Here is a 21,134-nt window from a genome sequence, read left to right as displayed (position 1 = left end):
TGAATAAACAAAAAACCAAAGTTTTGGGAAAGAACTTGACACCTTTAGAAACAGATGAGTTCCAGAAGGAAACAGAATTAACTGTGGTTAAAAGAGTGAAATACCTGGGGGTCAATTTGTCTTCCAAAAACTTGAATTTATTTAAGGACAATTATGAAAAATGTTGGTCAGAAATTAAAAAGGATTTAGAAATTTGGTCAAGATTGAAACTTTCCTTGTTGGGTAGAATCGCAACAGTAAAAATGAATGTATTGCCAAAGATGTTGTTCTTGTTTCAAACCCTTCAGATCGTGGACAGAGTGGAATGTTTTGGAACGTGGCAGAAGGATATTTCAAAGTTTGTTTGGCAGGGCAAAAAGCCCCGTATAAAGTTTAAAATACTAACTGATGCAAAAGAAAGAGGGGGGTTTGCCCTGCCAGACTTAAGGTTATATTATGAAGCTGCAGCCTTCTGCTGGATGAAAGATTGGTTACTTTTAGAGAACACTGATGTCCTAGATCTGGAAGGGTTCAATAACTCTTTAGGATGGCATGCATATCTGTGGTACGACAAGGTAAAGACTCATAAAATGTTCAAAAACCATATTGTCAGAAAAGCAATATTTATGGTCTGGACAAAATACAAAGACTTATTAGAAAGTAAGACCCCGAGTTGGCTATCACCAGTGGAGGCCAAGGCCCAAAAAAAACCCAATATGGAGGCCGGTTGGCTGAAATATGGGGAAATAATAGAAAAAATAGGTGACAATTGGAGGTTACAGAGCTATGAAAAATTAAAGCATAAGGTGCAAGACTGGTTTCATTATGCTCAAATACAAGAGGTTTTCAAGTTGGACAAAAAAACAGGATTCCAGGTGGAAAAATCAAAATTAGAGACAGAACTGTTAGAACCAAAGACTAAGGTACTTTCGAGAATGTATAACTTGCTGCTTAAATGGAACACTCAGGATGAGACAGTCAAATCAGCCATGATAAAATGGGCTCAAGACATTGGGTACAACATTATGTTTGAAGACTGGGAAAGGTTATGGACCACCGGCATGAAATTCACGGCATGTAGTGCCTTGAAAGAAAATATTATGAAAATGATATATAGGTGGTACATGACCCCAGTCAAGCTTGCTAAAATATACCATTTATCTGATAATAAATGTTGGAAATGTAAGGAGGCTGAAGGGACATTCTTTCACCTCTGGTGGACCTGTCCAAAAGTGAAGGCCTTCTGGGAAATGATCTACAATGAGTTAAAAAAGGTATTTAAGTATACCTTTCCCAAGAAACCAGAGGCCTTCCTTTTGGGCATTGTTGGCCAGAAAGTGTTAAAGAAGGATAGAACATTTTTTATGTATGCAACAACAGCAGCAAGAATACTTATCGCAAAGCACTGGAATACACAAGATTTGCCCACACTGGAAGAGTGGCATATGCAATTGATGGACTATATGGAACTGGCCGAAATGACTGGCAGAATCCGTGATTTGGGAGAAGAGACAATGGAGGAGGATTGGAAAAAATTTAAGGACTATTTACAAAAATATTATAAGCTATATGAATGTCAATAATTTGCATGAACTGGAAATCAAGCTCCAGCAATAAGATTTTGTATATTGGAAATTAAGATATAACTATGAAAGGACTAAAGTTTAAAATAATATTGTGTTTATTTTAGGGGAAAAGTAAATTGATAATAAGTATTTTGAACCCAAAAGAGAATTATTTGAAAGTATTAATAACACACAAAACAAGCTATTAATTTGCTGTTATTTTTATTGTAAAGAAAGCAGGGTGAGGGAGACGTGGGGAAGTCCAGTCGGTTATGGAAAAATGTAATGGAAAGTTGGATTTCTTTTGTTTTTCTTTTCTTCTTTTCTCTTTTGTTATCTGACTTTATACTTATATCTGGAAAAAAGCAATAAAAAGTTATTAAAAAAAAAACACCAGAAATTTTGCCACGGACTCTATCTGACCATTTGGAGGTGAGAGGAAAAGACCCTTCATCATTTAGATGGAGAATGAACGAAAGCCTGTTTACTGACCAGAAGATAATAGATAAAGCGAAATAAACAATTACAGAATATTTTAACTGGAACCTAAATAAAGAGACACCCATAGAAATAGTATGGGATGCAAGCAAAGCCGTTATGAGAGGCTTTTTGATTCAAAAAAACAGTCAGCAAAGAAGGGGAAGAGAAAAGAAAAAAGAGGAAATCTTAGCACACCTTGTGGAGAATGAGAGACTGCTAACAATTAAACCAAAAGATGAAAAAATAAAACAAATTATAAAGATGTTGCAAGCTCAGTTTTCCATGGTGGTGAATCAGGAAGTAGAGTGGAGAATTAAAATGATGAGACCAAAGAACTTCGAGTCTGCTAACAAAATAGGAAATATCTGGCATGGCAATTAAAGGCAAGACAAAAACAAAATATAATATGTAAAATAAGAGAGGGAGAAAGGATAATAGAAGATCCCAAAGAGATAAGAAGGGCTTTTCAGAAATATTATAAAGAGCTATGTAAGAAAGAGAAAGAAGATGATCACAGAATAGAGGACTATCTACATAAACATCAAATGTATCTGAAGAAGTGTGCATGCACACAAAAGCTCATACCAAGAACTAACTTAGCTGGTCTTTAAGGTGCTACTGGAAGGAATTTTTTTATTTTATCAAATACTGTACAACAAATTACAAAAGAAGAAAGAGAACAACTGAACCAGTCAATCACAAAACAAGAAGTCAGAAAGGCAATAAAGGTGGTGAAGATTGGGAAATCTCCAGGCACAGACGGAATATCGGCTAAATACTACAAAACATTATGTGATCAAATAACACCAGTATTATGTGAGGTTATGAATAATATCTTGAAAAAAGGCAAAAAACCAAATACGTGGAAAGAAGCCTATATAACCTTAATTCCATTTCATTACTGAATAATGACTATAAATTATTTGCAGATGTCTTGGCGGAAAGACTGAAAAGGCTCCTAAACAAAGTAATCCATAAAGATCAAGCTGGCTTTTTACCGGGGAGACAGTTGAAAGCTAATGTAAGAATTGTAGTAGATATTATCGAATATTTAGAAAATAGAATTGATAAACAAGCAGTGTTGATTTTTATCGATGCGGAGAAAGCATTTGATAATGTCTCCTGGCGATTTATGAAAAAGAATCTAAAAATAATGGGAATAGGAGAGGAATTTATGAAGGGTGTAGAAGCCATATATCACAATCAAACAGCCAAACTTATTATAAATAATAATGTTTTGGAGACCTTTGATATCTCAAAAGGGATGAGACAGGGGTGTCCTCTATCCCCCCTGTTGTTTATAACCGTACTATAGGTACTTAACAAGACCATGAGAGAAAATCTAGAAATTAAAGGGATTAAGGTTGGTTAAAATAAAAGCGTTTGCGGACGATATAGTATTAACTTTGGAAGATCCAAAGAGAAGCTTAAAAGAGGCATTACAAAAAATAGAAGAATTTGGCAAAGTAGCAGGGTTTAAACTCAATAAAAATAAGACTAAAATGTTAGTGAAAATCATAAGCAAAGAAGAGACAGAAGAACTGCAACAAGAGACAGGAATCACAGTGGCTAAGAAAGTCAAATATCTGGGAATATGGTTGACAGCAAAAAATATAAATCTATATAAAGATAACTATGAGACCACATGGAGAGAAATTGAGAAAGACATAGATATTTGGAATAGACTGAGACTCTCTAACTGATTGTTAAAGAAACTCTGAATATATTGAGCTAGCCAAAATGACAGAAGCAGTAAGAAATCACTTGAACCTAAGGGTTAAAAAAAGAATGGAATTGTGTCAAAAATTGTATGTGTAAACATGGTTCCCAACTCAAAACTTGGATGTGCCTGGAGTAAATTTCACAAAATGAAAGACAATTAGAGAAGAAACGTACTGGGAGCCAATGTAGGTCTCTCTGGCGCTCATTTTTATTCTTTTTTATTCTTTTAAAACCTTATCTTAATTGCCCTCTGGATGACAACTTCTAACAAACGGAAAACATTTTAAAGACTCTGAGCTTTTTATAACTCTGTTGGCTCTGTGAGCTTCAGCTTGTCCCAGCCTACTCCCTCCCTCCTTATCAGCTGCCCGGTCAAGGCTGCTAGAGAGAAGAGAACGCTGTTGCCTGAACTGAGAGCAGAGAGAGAAGAGGTCTAAAGACAGAATTGTGAACTGCTTACCCGACCAACGGTGTTTGGAGAAAGAGGGTAAGGAGAGATACGACTGTGAGCCCTGCTTTGAGACTGGCCCGTAGACACCCAGCTCTGTTGAACACAGTGAAAGATAAAGCTTGGAGATTCGGGGGTTAACTGAACTGACTGACCCCCGCCCAACTGGGGAGCTGTGTGAACTAGCTGGGGTCAACATTCCTCCTTCGCAGCTGAAGAGGAAGTGTAGTAGCTGGTTGCAGCTTTTGTGAAACAGCACTGGTCGCATGTTTGAGGTGAAAACTACGGGCTTAAGACAATTGTCAAGATCTAAAAGCAGAGAACTCAAATTAGAGAAATATATTGAGGCTGTTGATGAGCACATCAGGAAGCTGCTGCAGAGAGCAGGTGGGAATAGATTGATACCTCCACTTGCCCCCCAATTTAAGGCAGTCGCACCCGGGGTAAACTGCCCTCTCTCTATATCAAGACAACTTCTACCATGGTTTTTACTAGAAGAACATATAAGGAGTTGGGTATATTGCCTGACTCCGCAATCAGCCCCTTGGGCCCTGGTAAAAGACAAAGCAAAATTACAAACTACTTTCCCAAGATGGAGGAGGGCAAGAGTCCTCAAAAAGAGTTAATTCTTGATGAAGTAATACCCCCCTCTCTTACTGTTCTTGATTGGACGTCTGATTTTAAAGAGATATATCAAGATACTGGAAATATTAACTCCCAATGCAGCCTAGCGCAAGAACTAGCCTTAGCCGAGGAACTTCAGGAGGGAAATACCTCTATTACTAAGGAACAGCTGCCCACGGAAGAAATTACATCAACCCATCAAAACCAGATACCTATTTCAAAATACTCTCAAACAGAATTGAGCGACGGCCGCCCTTTGGATTATTCTCTAGCAATAAGTACTGATCTAGCCAACATAAAAAATTATCTAACAATAACAAATGGGCTACTGCTGACATTAGTAGAAAATTTCACACCTCAATCAAAGGAGATAAAATTAAATGATATGTCACAAGAACATAAAACAGTTGAGCTAGTGGGGACGAACAAACCAGTAATAAAGGAGAATCTGCAAAGACATAACTCAAGGGTAAAAGTGAAGAAAAGTAAAAATATCAAAACAACAAGGAAAGCCAAGTACACCTGCAGTAATCGAAACATCCATTGGCAGAAATTGTTTAAACTCCTTCCCTCGGCCCCAAATAATTCGACCACTCGGAGCAGCAAAAAGAAGGGTAAAAAGAGAGAAACAAAGATAGTTATACAGCAACCGGCTAAGGAGGACTCGCCAAGGCTGACTCCAGTAGCAAGTGAGAAGGCAGAAGTAACAATTCAGTGCCTGGATAACCAACTTTTTAATAAACCTGATGCTGTGGAAGTAGAGGCCTCTACCTATGAAGGCAATAAAACACTTAGCAAATCGAACAGCGGGGAAGAGGAAGCGTTTAGTAGAGATGATACCCCCCTTCAGACCTGGCAAGCCTCCAGTCAGGAAAGAGATTGGAATTTGATCCTAAATCCCCAAAAACTGGTATTCACGAACTTCCCGAAGCCTAAGGGCTTCCTTACAGGAAAACAGCAAATAATGAACTTTGTATCTAGTCTAAATGGCATACTGCCAGGAATGGTTAATTCTAATGATATCACCTCGGTGGAATATCTACATTATGATGGTCACTCAGTGAGAGCACTGACCACTTTTAGGGATCAGAACCTGGCCAAGTTCATTTTTAGGTCAAGACCTGCCTTTTTAAAAGCATGGATAACAATACTTAGGCTCTTTGAAAATAAGGCTCCTTTGAGCCCCCTTTTGAAAACTAAGCAGGCAAATCTTAGAAAGGGGAAACAACCCTCAAAACTCTGGCCTGACAAACAGAACCCGCATTGCCTTGCAAGCAAAGGTGAGGACTTCTTTACTATGGAAGAAAACATCCTAATTGACCAATTCTGGATGTTCCCACCATTAATACAAACTGACATCTTGGGAAGACTAGACAAGCTGAGAGACAAGCTAACCGAGAGAGCTTCAGGCAACGAGGTTATTAAGGGGGACCAAAAAAAGTCCACAACACGTAACCTTCAGATTAAAGCGGAGATTAACTTTCCACCAAGAGAGAAAGTGCCACCCCTCCAGGAGAGCACTCCATCACCCACCCCCCACCCCCCGAAGGAGAAATATCCTTAAGGTGACCCCACCAGACATATGGGACAAAATGAGATACCTAGATGAAACAGAATTGGGCCAAAATCAGGCCGCAACAGAGTATCCACAGAAGGAATTTACGCATAATAAAGACCCGGTGTTCACTAATGTGAGCACTTTGCACCCACCTATTGAAAGCATAGAACGGCTGGATAGCCCTCCATACAAAGACGATGGGCGACCGATACATAAAGCGACAAACCCTAGAAGTACGTTAGCTAATAATTGACAAAGACTCGATTGTGATAAAGCCAATCTTAAATTTTTATCATGGAACATTGCTGGTTGGCTCAATAAGGCGACTGACCAATCATTTGTCAACTTTATTCAAGAGCATGATATAGTCTTCCTGCAAGAGACATGGCTAACAGGGGATTTAGATGTAAATGGTTTTGCCTCATTTTCGCTCGCAGGTTCACCAAGCAGCAAAGGGGGACGAGTTAAGGGTGGGCTAGGCATTCTAATATCCACAAGGCTGAGAGCATCTTTCATCGAGCTGGAGCCTCTGAGCAGTGTGGCCATGGCATTATTAATGATATGCAGATATTGCACACTTCTTTTGATTAATGTATATGCCCCTCCCCAAAGAGGCAAGCAGCCTATTAAAAATCCCTGGCATAGGATACAATCATATGTCGATGAGCTAATGAATCAAACTCCTGCAGCGGCAGTGCTGCTGGCTGGGGATTTAAATGCCAGAATTGGCCAATCAGACAAAGCGTTATATGCTCATTTTCATGACGCACCTCCCATTTCTGAAGAAGCCCTTTCTATTCCCCCAAGGCTCTCAAAAGACAAGGGCTGCAACTACGCAGGCCTATGTCTTCTACGTTTTTCCAACAATCTGGATCTGACTGTATTAAATGGTCGTGTCGACAGAGAACCCAGTGGGGAATTTACATTTATATCCAACATGGGAGCCTCCACTATCGATTACGTCCTGGTGTCAGCTAACCTTTTGAGCAGAGCACGGGAATGTAAAGTGGTGGAGAGGGTTGACAGCGACCATCTACCGCTCTGTTTAATACTGGATGTAAGAAAATATTTATTATGCTCTGATAAACTTGTAGCCCCATGTTTTGAAAACATGGACCTAAGATACTCACGCATTAAATGGTCCAACAAATTGAGTGATGAAATATCAGAAAGACTTCACTCAGATATTTTTCTTGCTAGAAAGGAGAACCTTGTTAATTCTCCAACTCCTGAGGCTAGATTAGACATGTTCCAGGAACTGATTTTGTCTCTACAACCTTATCTGTCCAACAAAAAAACGTCATGGCAATCTCTACACTCTCATAAATCCAAACCTTGTTTTGACCAAGAATGCATGGCTATGAAATGCCTCCTATTGGATAAGTACAGGAACTATAGATTAGCGAACTTACCTTCGCTTCCATTAGACTGGTTTGAGTTAAAACGCAGCTATAAAGCTTTGATTAACATGAAAAAGCTCCAGGCGCAAAGGGAGGAATGGCAGTGCCTAGTGGAGGCCTCCCAAAGGAAAGATTCTGCCACGTTTTGGAAAACAATTGCAAAAAGCTGGAGAGACTCCCCGATTGAAATCGAATACTCTATACCCGCTGGAGCATGGGAGGCCTATTTCTTTTCATTATATTCATCAAATCAACTGGCCCCAGTTCTGCTTCCTGCTTCAAGCGAAATTGGCAAGGAATGGCCCCCTGTAACCATAGAAGAAATTACTGGCCTTATTCAATCTCTTAAATCAGGGAAAGCCCCGGGTGCTGACAATATCCCACCAGAAATTCTTAAGGCAAACATTGAATGGTGGGCCCCTGTGCTAGCCGCCTTGTTCACTAGTATAAATCAAACGGCTATTATCCCTGAGGATTGGGGTTTAGCCATTATCATTCCAATATTCAAGAAAGGAAGCAGAACTGAGCCAGCTAACTATAGACCAATCAGTCTATTAAGTATTATTAGTAAACTGTACGCTGCTCATTTATGTGACAAATTAGTGGAGTGGATGGAAAGAGAGCATATTTTATCAGAAGCTCAAGCTGGTTTTAGAGCAAAGCGTTCAACCATAGACCAAGCCCTTACCCTTCAACACCTGGCAGATAAATACTCTAGAAAAGGGGGGGTCTTTATATGCAGCATTTGTGGATTTTAAATCGGCTTTTGATCTAATACCAAGGGACAGACTCTGGGAAAAGCTTGGTGCTACAAACAGATAAACGCTTATTACGCCTTATCCGTGGACTATACGAAAACACCAGGGTGAGGGTAAGATGCGATCGGTCAGGCCATCTAATCAAAGAAATTCAAACGCTTCATGGGGTTAAACAAGGATGTGTCCTCGCGCCAATGCTATTTAATTTTTATATCAACTCTCTAGCAGTAAATATGGCGAAAGAAAATGCCCACCCTCCCAAACTGGCAGGTATGCCCCTCCCGGTACTTCTGTATGCAGACGATGCAGTCTTACTCTCCTTTTCTTGCGTTCGCTTGAGGAAGCTTTTGAGATCACTTGCTGACTATTGTCAAGCGGAACAACTAGCAATAAATTACAGCAAATCCAAAATTATGGTGTTTTCAAAAAAAAGAAGGAAACACAAATGGAGAATTAACGGTCAACCTATTGACCAGGTAGCAACTTTCAAATACCTGGGAATAACTTTTCAGGAAAGGGTCTCGTGGCATCAACAGATGAAAAATGCCATTGCCAATGCAGGAAGGGCCAATAAAGCCCTTACAAGATTTTTCCGCGGGAAAGGGGGTAAATACGTTCCGGCGGCCTCCCAGGTTTTTGCTGCAAAAATACTCCCACAACTTACTTATGGATCCCAGGTTTGCAGTTTTAAAAATTTTGCGCCTATGGAGGCATTTCAAACAAAATTCTATCGGTGTTTATTGGGGATCCCCCCCTGTGTATCTAATATAGCTGTCCGCTTAGAAGTTGGACAACCACCCATTAACGCGCGGTTGTGGATTCTAAAGATACACTAATGGTTAAAACTTATTTTTCCCCGGTCGGTTTGGCTCCTTTAACACTCTTAGACACCTTTCACTCTACCTGGAAAGCTTCCCTGTTTGAAAAGATAAGAAGCTTGGGATTCTCCCCACAGATCTTGATAGCGGCAAGATATGAGAGAGCCAGAAGTCAAGTGCTTCAACGCATTAGGGACATAGAGCTGCAATGTCATATGGGCAAAATGGATAAACATGCCACAATTAGAGACTTTGGAAGAGGGTTCTCACCCGCAAATTATCTGGTTGATTTACAAATATCCAAGTACAGACACTCCTTTACCCTGGCCAGATTTAACGTTCTGCCCTCTGCCCTGTTGCTAGGCAGATATGAGGGCAAACCATATGCGTCACGCGTTTGCCCATGTGGCTCATCGGAAGTGGAAACAAGTCTGCATGTATTGCTGCACTGTAGTTACTACGAGGATCTACGCCTGACCTTTATTGCCCCAGTTCTACAAAAGCGTAAAAATGAACCAGAACTCCAACGTCTGAGAGCCTTGATAGAAGATAAGGTTCCTGAAATTACGACCAATGTGGCCAAATTTTGTGTAGCCGCTATTAGGCGCAGGAAACAAGAGCTTTCCAATGTCAATATGCAGGCGAAGGCAAATACTTAATTTTATGTATGTTGTCTAATTTTAAATTGCTGTTATGGCCTAATTTGTATTGAAATTGTCCTTTGTTTTTTCCGGTGTTAAGCTCCGCTGACTAGCTGTACGAGTTAATCTGGTCTGTGACCGTTTAATAAAATTTGATTTGATCCTGCCTGCAACTGATTGCTTTTGAGGAACTCTGCGTATGCTCTGCTAAGGTCTGGCTAAGGTCCTGCAGCAGGTCAAAGTTGCAAAACACCAACAGTATCTGCGCAGCAAAAGTGTGTGGATGGTAGCCAGTACTTTTTTTTCCTTAAAAAATGTTTAGGGGCACTCTCATTTTTACTCAAGAAATTCAGTATTTCATAGTTCAAATCTGGAAAAATACAGTAAACGGACAAAAGTACGAAGATTCACAAAATGTTTAGGGGTATGCGTACCCCACCCCCCAAAAAATACCCCAGCACTGACGGTAATTTCTAATACACTGCCATGAATTATGGCAATCACATGTGATGTTATATGGATGGCCATATGCAAACTCTGTTCCTTGACTTTGTTCCCCTCTGTTCCTTGACTTTCTGGAGACCTGGAGCAATAACACATACTGTCCAGCATTGTAACTGTGTGGTTTTTAAATTGTATTGCTTCAAATGTATTGCATTTTTCAATCATGTTAGTAGTTATAAAATTGCTACGAAATGTTTACAAGGCTTGTTGGCTGCAAATAAGGAGGTGGAGGCAGTAAAAGAAAAAGCCTTCTCCACTCAGGAGCCTCTGGGTCAGCAAACTGCCTAAAATGGGGAAACTCTCAATACCCAGTGCCCCAGAGCAAATGTCTTAGAGAACAAGCTGATATACGGAACTCAATACCTATGGGACCGCCTCTCCTGGTATGTCCCACAAGGAACTTACGATCTCCAAACAAAAACACCTTGGAGGTCCCGGGCCACAGAGAGGTTAGGCTGGCCTCCACCAGAGCCAGGGCTTTTTCGGCTGTGGCTCCAATCTGGTGGAACGCTCTGCCACAAGAGACTAGGGCCCTGCGGGACTTGACAGGGCTGTTCCGCTTGGCCTTTGGCCAAGGCACAGCCTGACTCCATCCTTTGGCAATCTTCACAGAACTCTGGCCCAATGGTTGCCATCAATTTGATTTGAATTCATTTTATAATGAAATGATTTTAGAATGTTGTATTATTTTATTGTTGTTAGCTGCCCTGAGCCCGGCTTTGGCTGGGGAGGGCGGGATATAAATAAAAATTTATTATTATTATTATTAAACACTATGGCTATTTCTGAAGTTGGATTAGAGGTCAGTATGAACTCGTGATTTCCAGCTGGTTATGCCAAACCCCACCTCCGTCTATTGCCATTTTGTTTGGGGAGTGGTAGACCTCAGTAACTTCCAGCTCTTTCAGGCAAGCCTAGTGAGGAAGGTCTCAGAAACTCTGCAATTGAAGTTGCCATTCTTCAGATTTCAGCCCCTTCCAGACAGCAAACTTTCTGACTCTTGTGTAAGAGAGCCAAACTTCACAGCCTATTATCTTGCATATATACCACAGCTGGAAAAGTTCTTTGACCCATCAACTATAACCTTATAAGTGCATCAACTTTTTTCCTAGTTCTAGAAGAGCACAATCTTTCCTCTGTAAATTGCACCACTTTGCTGGGCGCACTGCTGTTGATTCTTGGTGAGGAAAACACAAACTGCTTTCAGTTCCAGCTTTTAAAGCTTCCTTTCTGGTTAGCTAATTAAAAAGCTTTGTTTTAAACTGTGCCCTCCCCCCCCCCCATTTTCAGGGGTATTTTTGCAATATTGTAAACCGCCTAGAGATTTATTTCAAGTAAAAACTCACTTTTAAAGTAGCTACCTCTATTAAAGGAATACCCCTTGATGTTTTTTGATAGGAAATTTCAAGCTCAAGCTTCCCACTCCCAGATTTTTTTAAAGCTTTAAAAAAAAATTATCTGCAGTCCTTCAAAAAGTGTTTTCAAACAAGTTTATCAAAGAAAAAAAACCGCCTCAAAGGCTAGAGCAGAAACTTCTATGTTAAAGAGAGGCTGCAAAACGAGTCCCTTGCTAAATTAATCCCTCTCTACTTTTCAGAAGCCTTAGACCACCAAGCTGTTTTGTTACCTAGCAAACGCAATTCCACGCATCCTCCCTCCCTCTAGTCTCCCCCGCGCAAAGCAAATGGAGAACTCTGCTCCCTGCACAGCCTTTTATAGCAAACACGGAGCGTTGGGACGTCAGAGGACTCCGACCCCGCCTTCACCTCTCCTCCAATCGTGTTCCTCCTATCACCTGCACAGGTGTAGCGAATGAGGAAGGTGGCAAAATCGGGCAGGAAAGGGAGAGCCGCTTGGCTCTGCTCTGCGTCGGCAGCTGGAAATGATTTAATGGAACGGCTGTGTTACTGCCTATGATTTCTGCATCAGCCTCCAGTGACACCAACGGGACTTACTTTCGAGTAAGACCCTCCTGTCGGATGTTGCAGCAACCCAAGCCCCTAGATTGCAACGGGGCTTGTTTCTGCATCATTACGCGTCTTCCAGGCGCTTCACGTGCGCTTGACCCCGTTGCGATCCTTGGAGGAACCCTGCGCTTATAGAGCAGGTGTTTTGGGTTGTGGGACTACCTCAGCTGCCAAGCCCCGTTTACGAGAGAGGCAAGGAGCGCTGATGGGCTTGCTTCTGAGTAAAAGGTGCACAGGAATTGCGTTCCCGTCCAAAAGACCCACTGTCGTGTACAAAGCACCAGCATTTCCGCAATCCATGCAGAATAAAACAAGCAAGTTCTCCTAAGGGGAGCAAAATCTGGTTGTGGAGTTTAGGCTTGAATCATGGGTTTTTAAAAGTCTTCTAAGGGAGGACGCCTGGTGGTTACTCAACAGAAAGACATACTGATTTCAGAGGTGCAACCGGAATTGTTAGCCTGTCAGATTACAGTCTTGCAGTCTGGTTTCCAAACGCCCTTGGGTATAGCTGTCAACGTTTCCCTTTTTTTAAGGGAAATTCCCTTATTCCGCATAGGATTCTTCGCGAGAAAAGGGAAAAGTTGACAGCTATGCCCTTGGCTCAGAAGTCAAATCCCACAATTTCCCACAGGGCTTACTCCCAGGTAAATGGGTGGGACTATTTCTTTGCTAATGTTCCCTTTGAATAAGTTGGAAGAAAGTTCCATTTAATTCAGTGAGGCTTACTTCTGAGCAGTGCTTTTTTCTGGTGGTACGCAGGGGTACACGTACCCTAAACATTTTGTGAATCTTCGTACTTTTGTCCATTTACTGTATTTTGTTTTCCCAATTTGAACTATAAAATGGTGATTTTCTTGAGTCAAAATGAGAGTACCCCTAAACTTTTAGGGAAAAAACACTGCTTCTGAGCAGACATGAACAGAATTACACAATTAATTTTTTATCCTATTTACATAGCTGAATACTTGCTGCATTATTTTAAGAAATGATACTCTTTTAGTTGAAAGCATTGTTGCTGTTCATTGAGGGAAAAACACAGTGGTACTTCGGGTTAAGTACTTAATTCGTTCCGGAGGTCCGTTCTTAACCTGAAACTGTTCTTAACCTGAAGCATCACTTTAGCTAATGGAGCCTCCCGCTGCCGCTGTGCCGCCGGACCATGATTTCTGTTCTCATCCTGAAGCATAGTTCTTAACCCAAGGTAATATTTCTGGGTTAGAGGAGTCTGTAACCTGAAGCGTATGTAACCTGAAGCGTATGTAACCCGAGGTACCACTGTAATGTATTATATTGATTCAGATTTTGATTTAATGACTATCAAAATTAATATCTTCCTCTTTGAGAACAATATGGCAACTTTTCAGTTTAACTGGAATAAGGAAATTCATTCACAGTTGTTGCCTTAACTACTTTTCAAAAGGTTCCCACCTGGTCTTTTGGAATAAGGATGAGCGACAATGAAGTTGTTACTGCAACTGTTTTTCTCTCCCCCCCCCCCAAAGTAATAGGGGTTCTCCTAACAATTCTCAGCACCCAGAACAAACTAAAGTTGCCAGGATTCTTTGGGGGAAGCCTTGTTGTTTCAAGTGGTGCAATAATGTTTTATATGCACTGTGTGCCTGTTGTCTTTGTCCATGGAGTTTTCTTGGCAGGGATACTGGAGTGGCTTGCCGGTTCCTGCTCCAGGTGGATCACATTTGGTCAAAACTCTCCGCTATGACCTGTCCATCTTGGGTGGCCCTGCACGGCATAGTTCATAGCTTCTCTGAGTTATTCAAGCCCCTTCACCACGGCAAGGCAGTGATCCATGAAGGGGAAGTGAGAGCTGGACCATAAAGAAGGCTGATCGCCAAAGAATGGATGCTTTTGAATTCTGGTGCTGGAGGAGACTCTTGAGAGTCCCATGGACTGCAAGAAGATCAAACCTCTCCATTCTTCAGGAAATCAGCCCTGAGTGCTCACTGGAAGGACAGATCCTGAAGCTGAGGCTCTAAGACTTTGGCCACCTCATGAGAAGAGAAGACTCCCTGGAAAAGACCCTGATGTTGGGAAAGATGGAGGGCGCAAGGAGATGGGGACGACAGAGGACGAGATGGTTGGACAGTGTTCTCGAAGCTACCAGCATGAGTTTGACCAAACTGCGGGAGGTAGTGGAAGACAGGAGTGCCTGGCGTTCTCTGGTCCAGGGGGTCACGAAGAGTCGGACACGACTAAACGACTAAACAACAAACAACAACAATATAATGTATGTAAAAATCCTGAATTTGATTTTTTTTATAAAAAAAAAAACAACGAACCTCAAACACGGAACGGGATCCTTTTGCCTTGTTTTCCTCAATGAAACCAGTTGGATGCAAGAGCTAATTTCTGGCAATTGGTGTAGGAAGCGGCACTCAAGAGTTCCAGCTACTTATTGAAACCCACCCTGCCCCCATTGTACATGGCATTATTACATTTCCCACCTGAGAGTGGAAAAGAGTGACTTGCCCAAGGCATGTATGTAGCCAGTCGATCTGAGGGTTGCTGACGTCACCCATTACTATCTTATGACATCTCTTTTGGATGCCACATTGATTTTATTTTTCATCTCAAGATCTCCCTGCGCATCTTGAACATCTGGAGGGCCACAGGCTCCCTACCACTGACCTAAAAGAGAGAGGTCCTGCCTCAAACCACCAACCAACTTCTTCCCTTTGTAGAGTACCTTTCCTCAGAAGAGGAACAAATGCTTTCCTTGTGGAAGACATTGCGTTAGCACTTATGTACCTTCTTACCCCACCCAACTTACAATGGCTGGGTTTTCAACAAACAGTGTGCTTCCATGTTTATTCTGCTAACTTGATTGTTTGACTGAGAAAATAGTACCGGTAATTCATCAGCGGTGACATCTAAACCCAGAAGATTCCTCTGGGTTTTCTCTGTTGCCTTCCTATGTTTCTTCAGCAAAGTCTTTGTTGAAAAATGCAATGGATGCAATGCAGAAAACCTGGTTGATGTTTGTTATGATACAGGGGTAAGCAGGGGGTTTTCCCAGGGAAAGCCATGAGGGAAACCAAAAACCTCTCAGACCCATGCCTAGAAAACATGGGAAAACAGAAGTGTGGATGAGCCCTGTGTCAGGGTGAAACCCCAATTTTAATTCCATCTCCACCCATTGCAGAAAAACAAGGCTTCAGCCGACTTCTGCTGTTAACTTCTAGGTTAGATGACTGCGTTTTATGGGGTGGTTCATGGCTGGTGGCAGTTGTGGAAGCTCAGGCTTGATGACCTGGTTCTGCACTACAGATGGCCTCTGGCCTCCTCAGCAGCCACAGCTCTTGGAGCTGGAGTCAGTCAGGGCCTTGCCCTGCCAAGCAAGGTGGGGGAAATCCTGCAAGGCAGCGAGCAGGTCTTCCAGGACTCCCAGCCAAGGTACCGGTATGTACTGTGTTATCTTCCATTCAGAGACAGAGAGAAGGTGTTTAGACTAAACTGAAGCATGCACAACGCTGCCTACCCCAGGCACTTCCTCCAATGTGTCTGTGTACTCACATATATCTTCTATAAAGATCTTAAATTCTCCTCTTAAGACATTCTGCGTTTCTCCCACAGAATAAAATATTGAGTGAGCCACCTCACCTATTTGTTGCTTTCTTCTCCTGGTTAATACTCTTTTCTTTTTCTACTGTGATAGGAATTTTGAGGTCTTAGATATATGGTAATGTTCATAACCGCACATACACGGGAAGACCGACCTGAAGCCGTTTTGATTCCTAAACTGAGCAAATTTTTCTCTGCAAGGTCAAACTGGAAAAGCCTCCCCATTGTCTTTTCCTTCACAAATCCTGTCTTAAGGGTATGTCTGTGTTTGAATAAGGTGTGAGTGTGTGACATGGCCCAGGAACTAAGTATTTATCACTACAAAAGAATGGCCAGGCTCCCCAGGCAATCCAGTCAAGTAACCTGCCAGACAGGAGATAAACAAGAACAAGAGAAAAACAATATTGAAATTTCTGTTTTAAGACCACCTTTTCTGTGATGTATCTGAGGGGTGGTCTTAGGTTACACCCCTTCTGTGATGTATGTATGATGTTTCTGGGGGTGGTCTTGATCTACAGGGTGGCAATTTCAAAAGTCTTTATAAGGCCTTGCACACCATTTTTCTGGCTCCTCCTCCTCTCCTGCGTGTGAGGGGAGCACCCTGTTGCAACAGATCAATAAAGATCAAGCTTACTAGCTGCTTTGCTTCTCAATATTCTCTGGTTGGCCTCTGTTATTCTCTCCTACCAATAGGGAACCTATGTAAGGACTCTATATGGGCTCTTGGATACCCCATAAGGGAAAAGGGCAATTTTTGTTTACAACACTACCATGAGAAAAATCAAAAACAGAAGAAGCACGAGCAGGGCAGACTCCTTTTATATTGAGTTCTACACATAACACACTTTAGTCACAGTGATTTTCAAAGCAGTTTTCCAGCCACGAACCTTCATTGTGTTAATATGATCTCCCAATCAGAGAGAGAGACATAGAAGAGGGACCTGCATCCCCCAAATATTTCAGTGCTCATGCAGCAGGGACCATTTACCGTGGAACCACGCAAAGATTATAAGGCCGGGGAAGCTTTGAACTGCCTCGCACATCCGCTGAAATGTCTATTTCCTCCCTCTCCTGGAGGGATTTTAGGTGGAAGTTTTGCAACACAGCTGTGAAGAATAGGAAGAGCTCCATACGGGCCAAACCTTCGCCAAGGCAGACCCTTTTCCCTGGAGAAACAAGAAAGACAGTGGTACCTCAGGTTACAGACGCTTCAAGTTACAGACTCCACTAACCCAGAAATAGTACCTCGGGTTAAGAACTTTACCTCAGGATGGGAACAGAAATCGCAAGGCGGCAGCGGGAGGCCCCATTAGCTAAAGTGGTGCTTCAGGTTAAGAACAGTTTCTGGTTAAGAACAGGCCTCCGAAACGAATTAAGTTCTTAACCAAGGTACCACTGTAGGATTTTATTATGTATTTTGTGTTTTCATTTTGTATTTTTTATGTTGCGAACTGCCCTAAGATCTTCGGGTGAAGGGCAGTGTTATGTACTGAGTTGAATAGGATCCAAAAGGCAGCAGTCTGATTGGTCCTAGAATAATAGGGTCCAGAATGCAGGAGTCTGATTGGTCCACAGGAGCCACCCAATCCAGCTCCATGTGGAAGTGAATCCACAACCTGATTGGCCTACAGGTGAATCCTGGAATTAGCCAGTCACGTGGGGCCCATTGTGTAAATAATGTATATAAAGCAGACATTCTGGGGGAACTTCCATTCCTCCTCACCGCTATGAGCTGAATAAAGAGCATGAAATCCACTCTCGACTCCGAGTATATTTCAGGCAGTATACAAATTTAATAATAATACTATTCAGGCCCGTGCAAAGGGTGGGAGGGGCAGCTAGGGACACTTGCCCTGGGCTTCCGAATGATAAGCTGGCCAGGGGGCCCCGCCAGACTTACGCTGTCATGCCAGGAACACCCTGTTATTCCCAGATGACCGAGAACCCCTGCCCCGGCCACAGACAAGCTCTGCACTGGCCTGATAATTATAATAAAGGTAAAGGTAAAGGTACCCCTGCCCGTCCAGGCCAGTCGTGACCGACTCTAGGGTTGCGCGCTCATCTCACTCAAGAGGCCGGGAGCCGGCGCTGTCCGAAGACACTTCCGGGTCATGTGGCCAGCGTGACGAAGCTGCATCTGGCGAGCCAGCAACAGTGCAGCACACGGAAACGCTGTTTACCTTCCTGCTATAAAGCAGTCCCTATTTATCTACTTGCACTTAGGGGTGCTTTCGAACTGCTAGGTGGGCAGGAGCTGGGACCGAACGGTGGGCGCTCACCCCGCCGCGGGGATTCGAACCGCCGACCTTATGATCAGCAAGTCTTAGGCACTGAGGTTTTACCCACAGCGCCACCCGCGTCCCTGATAGTTATAATAGTAATAATAATATTAGAGCGATATTCCTCCAACTGTGGTGGTGGCCCAGAGGGCCACAATAAATGTGATAATGTGTATCCCTGTAACTCCTTGAGTGTGTTTCTAATAGAGGAGTTATGGTAATCTGTTGCCTTATGAAACTGATGATTTTGCAGGCTGCCCCATTGGGGCAGGAATACAGCTAATAGGTGAATCACAGAGATTTAGCTCACAGCTGGGACATGGGTTGCAAATGGCTACATGTAATGCGGGTCCCCAGCATGCATACTATCCATGTAACAGAACACAGTGGGATTTACCTGCCCCAGTGGTCCATGGCTATCCCACCGGTTCTTTGTGAGCAGACAGAGTCTGCTTGAGAATGCCCCCCCCAAGAGTTATTTACAACAGCGTTGACAATCATGTACTGGTGGGGGTGGATTCTTGGGACTTCAGTTTTTGCTTATGTAGCAGTTTATAATCTTGCTTTGGACATGCACATATATTATGTCACGTGACAAGTTGTTTGTTCAGTACTATAAATGCCCAGCTGCAAAAGGAGTATAAATTAATATTTCAGTTAGGAACCTTATATCCAAAGGGTTTGAATACTGAATTCGATCTGGGATGCTGTGTATGAGTTAATATGTATACTGTTGTTTGGTTGTAACAGAAAAGTGATGCTGCACCATGTAATCATGTGATGATTGATTCTATACACCTGTATTGTATTTCACTGCTTGTTATGAGTCTGAACACTAGCTGTGCCTGTGAATACTTTCTTTATCCTGAGAAAACTGTTGCCCACTTGCGTTATTCTCACCAGGGTGGTGGCTTTGATTTGCCTTCCCGTGATTAATCCATGCATACGACTTTGTGTTTCCAACTCAAGACCCATTAAAGAACATCTCATCCCGTTCAGTCTTTGAAAAACAGCTTTGAAAAACTTTCATATTCTCCAGTGTGCTACCCTTGCCGTTGTGGTGGCACAGGGTTGCCGTTCTGTGATTGGACTTACGCTACTTGTTGAACGGTTCATTTATCCAGTCTGTATAACGTTTACTGCACATGTACAGTGGTGCCCCGCAAGACGAATGCCTCGCAAGACGGAAAACCCGCTAGACGAAAGAGTTTTCCGTTTTGGAGGTGCTTCGCAAAACTAATTTCCTATGGGCTTGCTTCGCAAGACAACAATGTCTTGCGAGTTCCTGCTGGTTTTTTTTTCCTTCCCCCCTTTTTTCTAAGCCGCTAAGCCGCTTATCAGCTGATCCGATCAGCAGATAAGCCGCTAAAAGCCGCTAATAGCGCTAATCCGCTAATCCGTCAATGGGCTTGCTTCGCAAGACGAAAAAAACCGCTAGACGAAGAGAATCACAGAACGGATTCTTTTCGTCTTGCGAGGCACCACTGTAACTTGTTAAGATAAAGTTGTACATTTATCCACTCCATGTTTACAGTATCTCCAGGCTTTGTCTTGCACATGGCACCTTAGTATGTTTGTTGCTTGAATGGTTACAAGTCTATCTCTATTCTAGCCAGTTTGTGGTGTTGTTGTTTCCTTGGAAGAACCCATGTCTGTTTTATTGGCAACAATTCCCGCAATACTAACACAATGCTCAATCCAAGACTTATTTTCCTATAAATTAACCCGACATCCTTGCCCTTCTCACTCTTTCTTTCCTCCTTCACATCCTTAATTCCTTCTAAGGTTTAGCCGAGCTTGCCCTCCCATGCGTTCCTCCCTACCATGAAGCTGATGTGCAATACCTGTTGAAAATGGGAGGGAGGCCTCATTCTTCTTGAAGGACCCTCTCTCATCCAGGAAGTGATGAGGATTGAACTTCCTCGGTGTCTCAAAGTGCTGGGGGTCATGCATGCAGGACGACAGGAATGGCACTACTGTGGTTCCCTGGAGAGGAAAGACAGAGACCCCAAAAGCAACGGTTGCTGATATATAAAATATATCAGAATTGGAGAGTAGCCTCTACCAAAGGCGGCATGGAATTTGAAGGTTTTAAATGTTTTTAATGTTCTGTTGAAAGCCGCCCAGAGTGGCTGGGGAAACCCAGCCATATGGGTGGAGTAGAAATTATTATTATTATTATTATTATTATTATTATTATTATTACTACTACTACTACTACTACTATTATTATTATTACTGCAACTGATTCAGTTCAGGGCCTTCTGTTTCCTCTTTATCCTGCATTTGGCCTTTCGCCCTGTGCCAGACCCACCTACAGCTTAAACCTCTTGAACTTTCTGCATTAATAACACAATAAGAAACGTAGTTAGTTCAAACCTGCTCAAATGCAGGTGTGGAGATGGCTCAGGTTATTTAAGGTAAGACAGCACAATTATAACAGGATGTGTGTGACTGAGTTTGCTGCCATACTAAAGTCCTTCCACAGTGATGAGGGACTGCTTTTCTGTCCATCAGGCGTGATTTGCACCACAGGCATCCTGCCTCACTGATTAGTCCTCGAGTTTGCTGCACTGCACAGACGCACATCTCCTTCTGCTTCCTGTAAATGATGGAAAGTGGAACCACAACCATCTAGGCCAGGCATAGGCAAACTCCAGCTCTCCAAATGCTTCGGACTACAATTCCCATCACCCCTGACCACTGGTCCTATTAGCTAGGGATGATGGGAACTGTAGTCCCAAACATTTGGAGGGCCGGAGTTTGCCTATGCCTGGTCTAGGCCACTGCAGCTTCCTACTCTTTCACGGGG

At 42.6% G+C, this 21,134-nt stretch overlaps 1 protein-coding gene across 1 annotated transcript in view; it reads right to left on the bottom strand.

Annotated features, from left to right (window-relative positions):
• Positions 1–16,846: 16,846 nt before the first annotated feature.
• The window catches only part of LOC308591515 (uncharacterized protein), a gene marked incomplete at its 5' end in the record, with an annotated part of 32,182 nt that continues 27,894 nt past the window's right edge, over positions 16,847–21,134 (bottom strand). The window contains 2 exons of the mRNA XM_081202283.1: positions 16,847–17,209; positions 20,167–20,308. Coding sequence (XP_081058409.1) covers positions 17,028–17,209; positions 20,167–20,308 — 324 coding nt within the window. The remainder of the gene's footprint in view (positions 17,210–20,166; positions 20,309–21,134) is intronic.

This window comes from Podarcis bocagei (assembly GCF_964188305.1).
Source record: "Podarcis bocagei genome assembly, chromosome: 7".
Classification (NCBI taxonomy): domain Eukaryota; kingdom Metazoa; phylum Chordata; class Lepidosauria; order Squamata; family Lacertidae; genus Podarcis; species Podarcis bocagei.
Note: the sequence above shows the minus strand (reverse complement) of the source record. Positions and strands in the feature narration are given on the sequence as shown.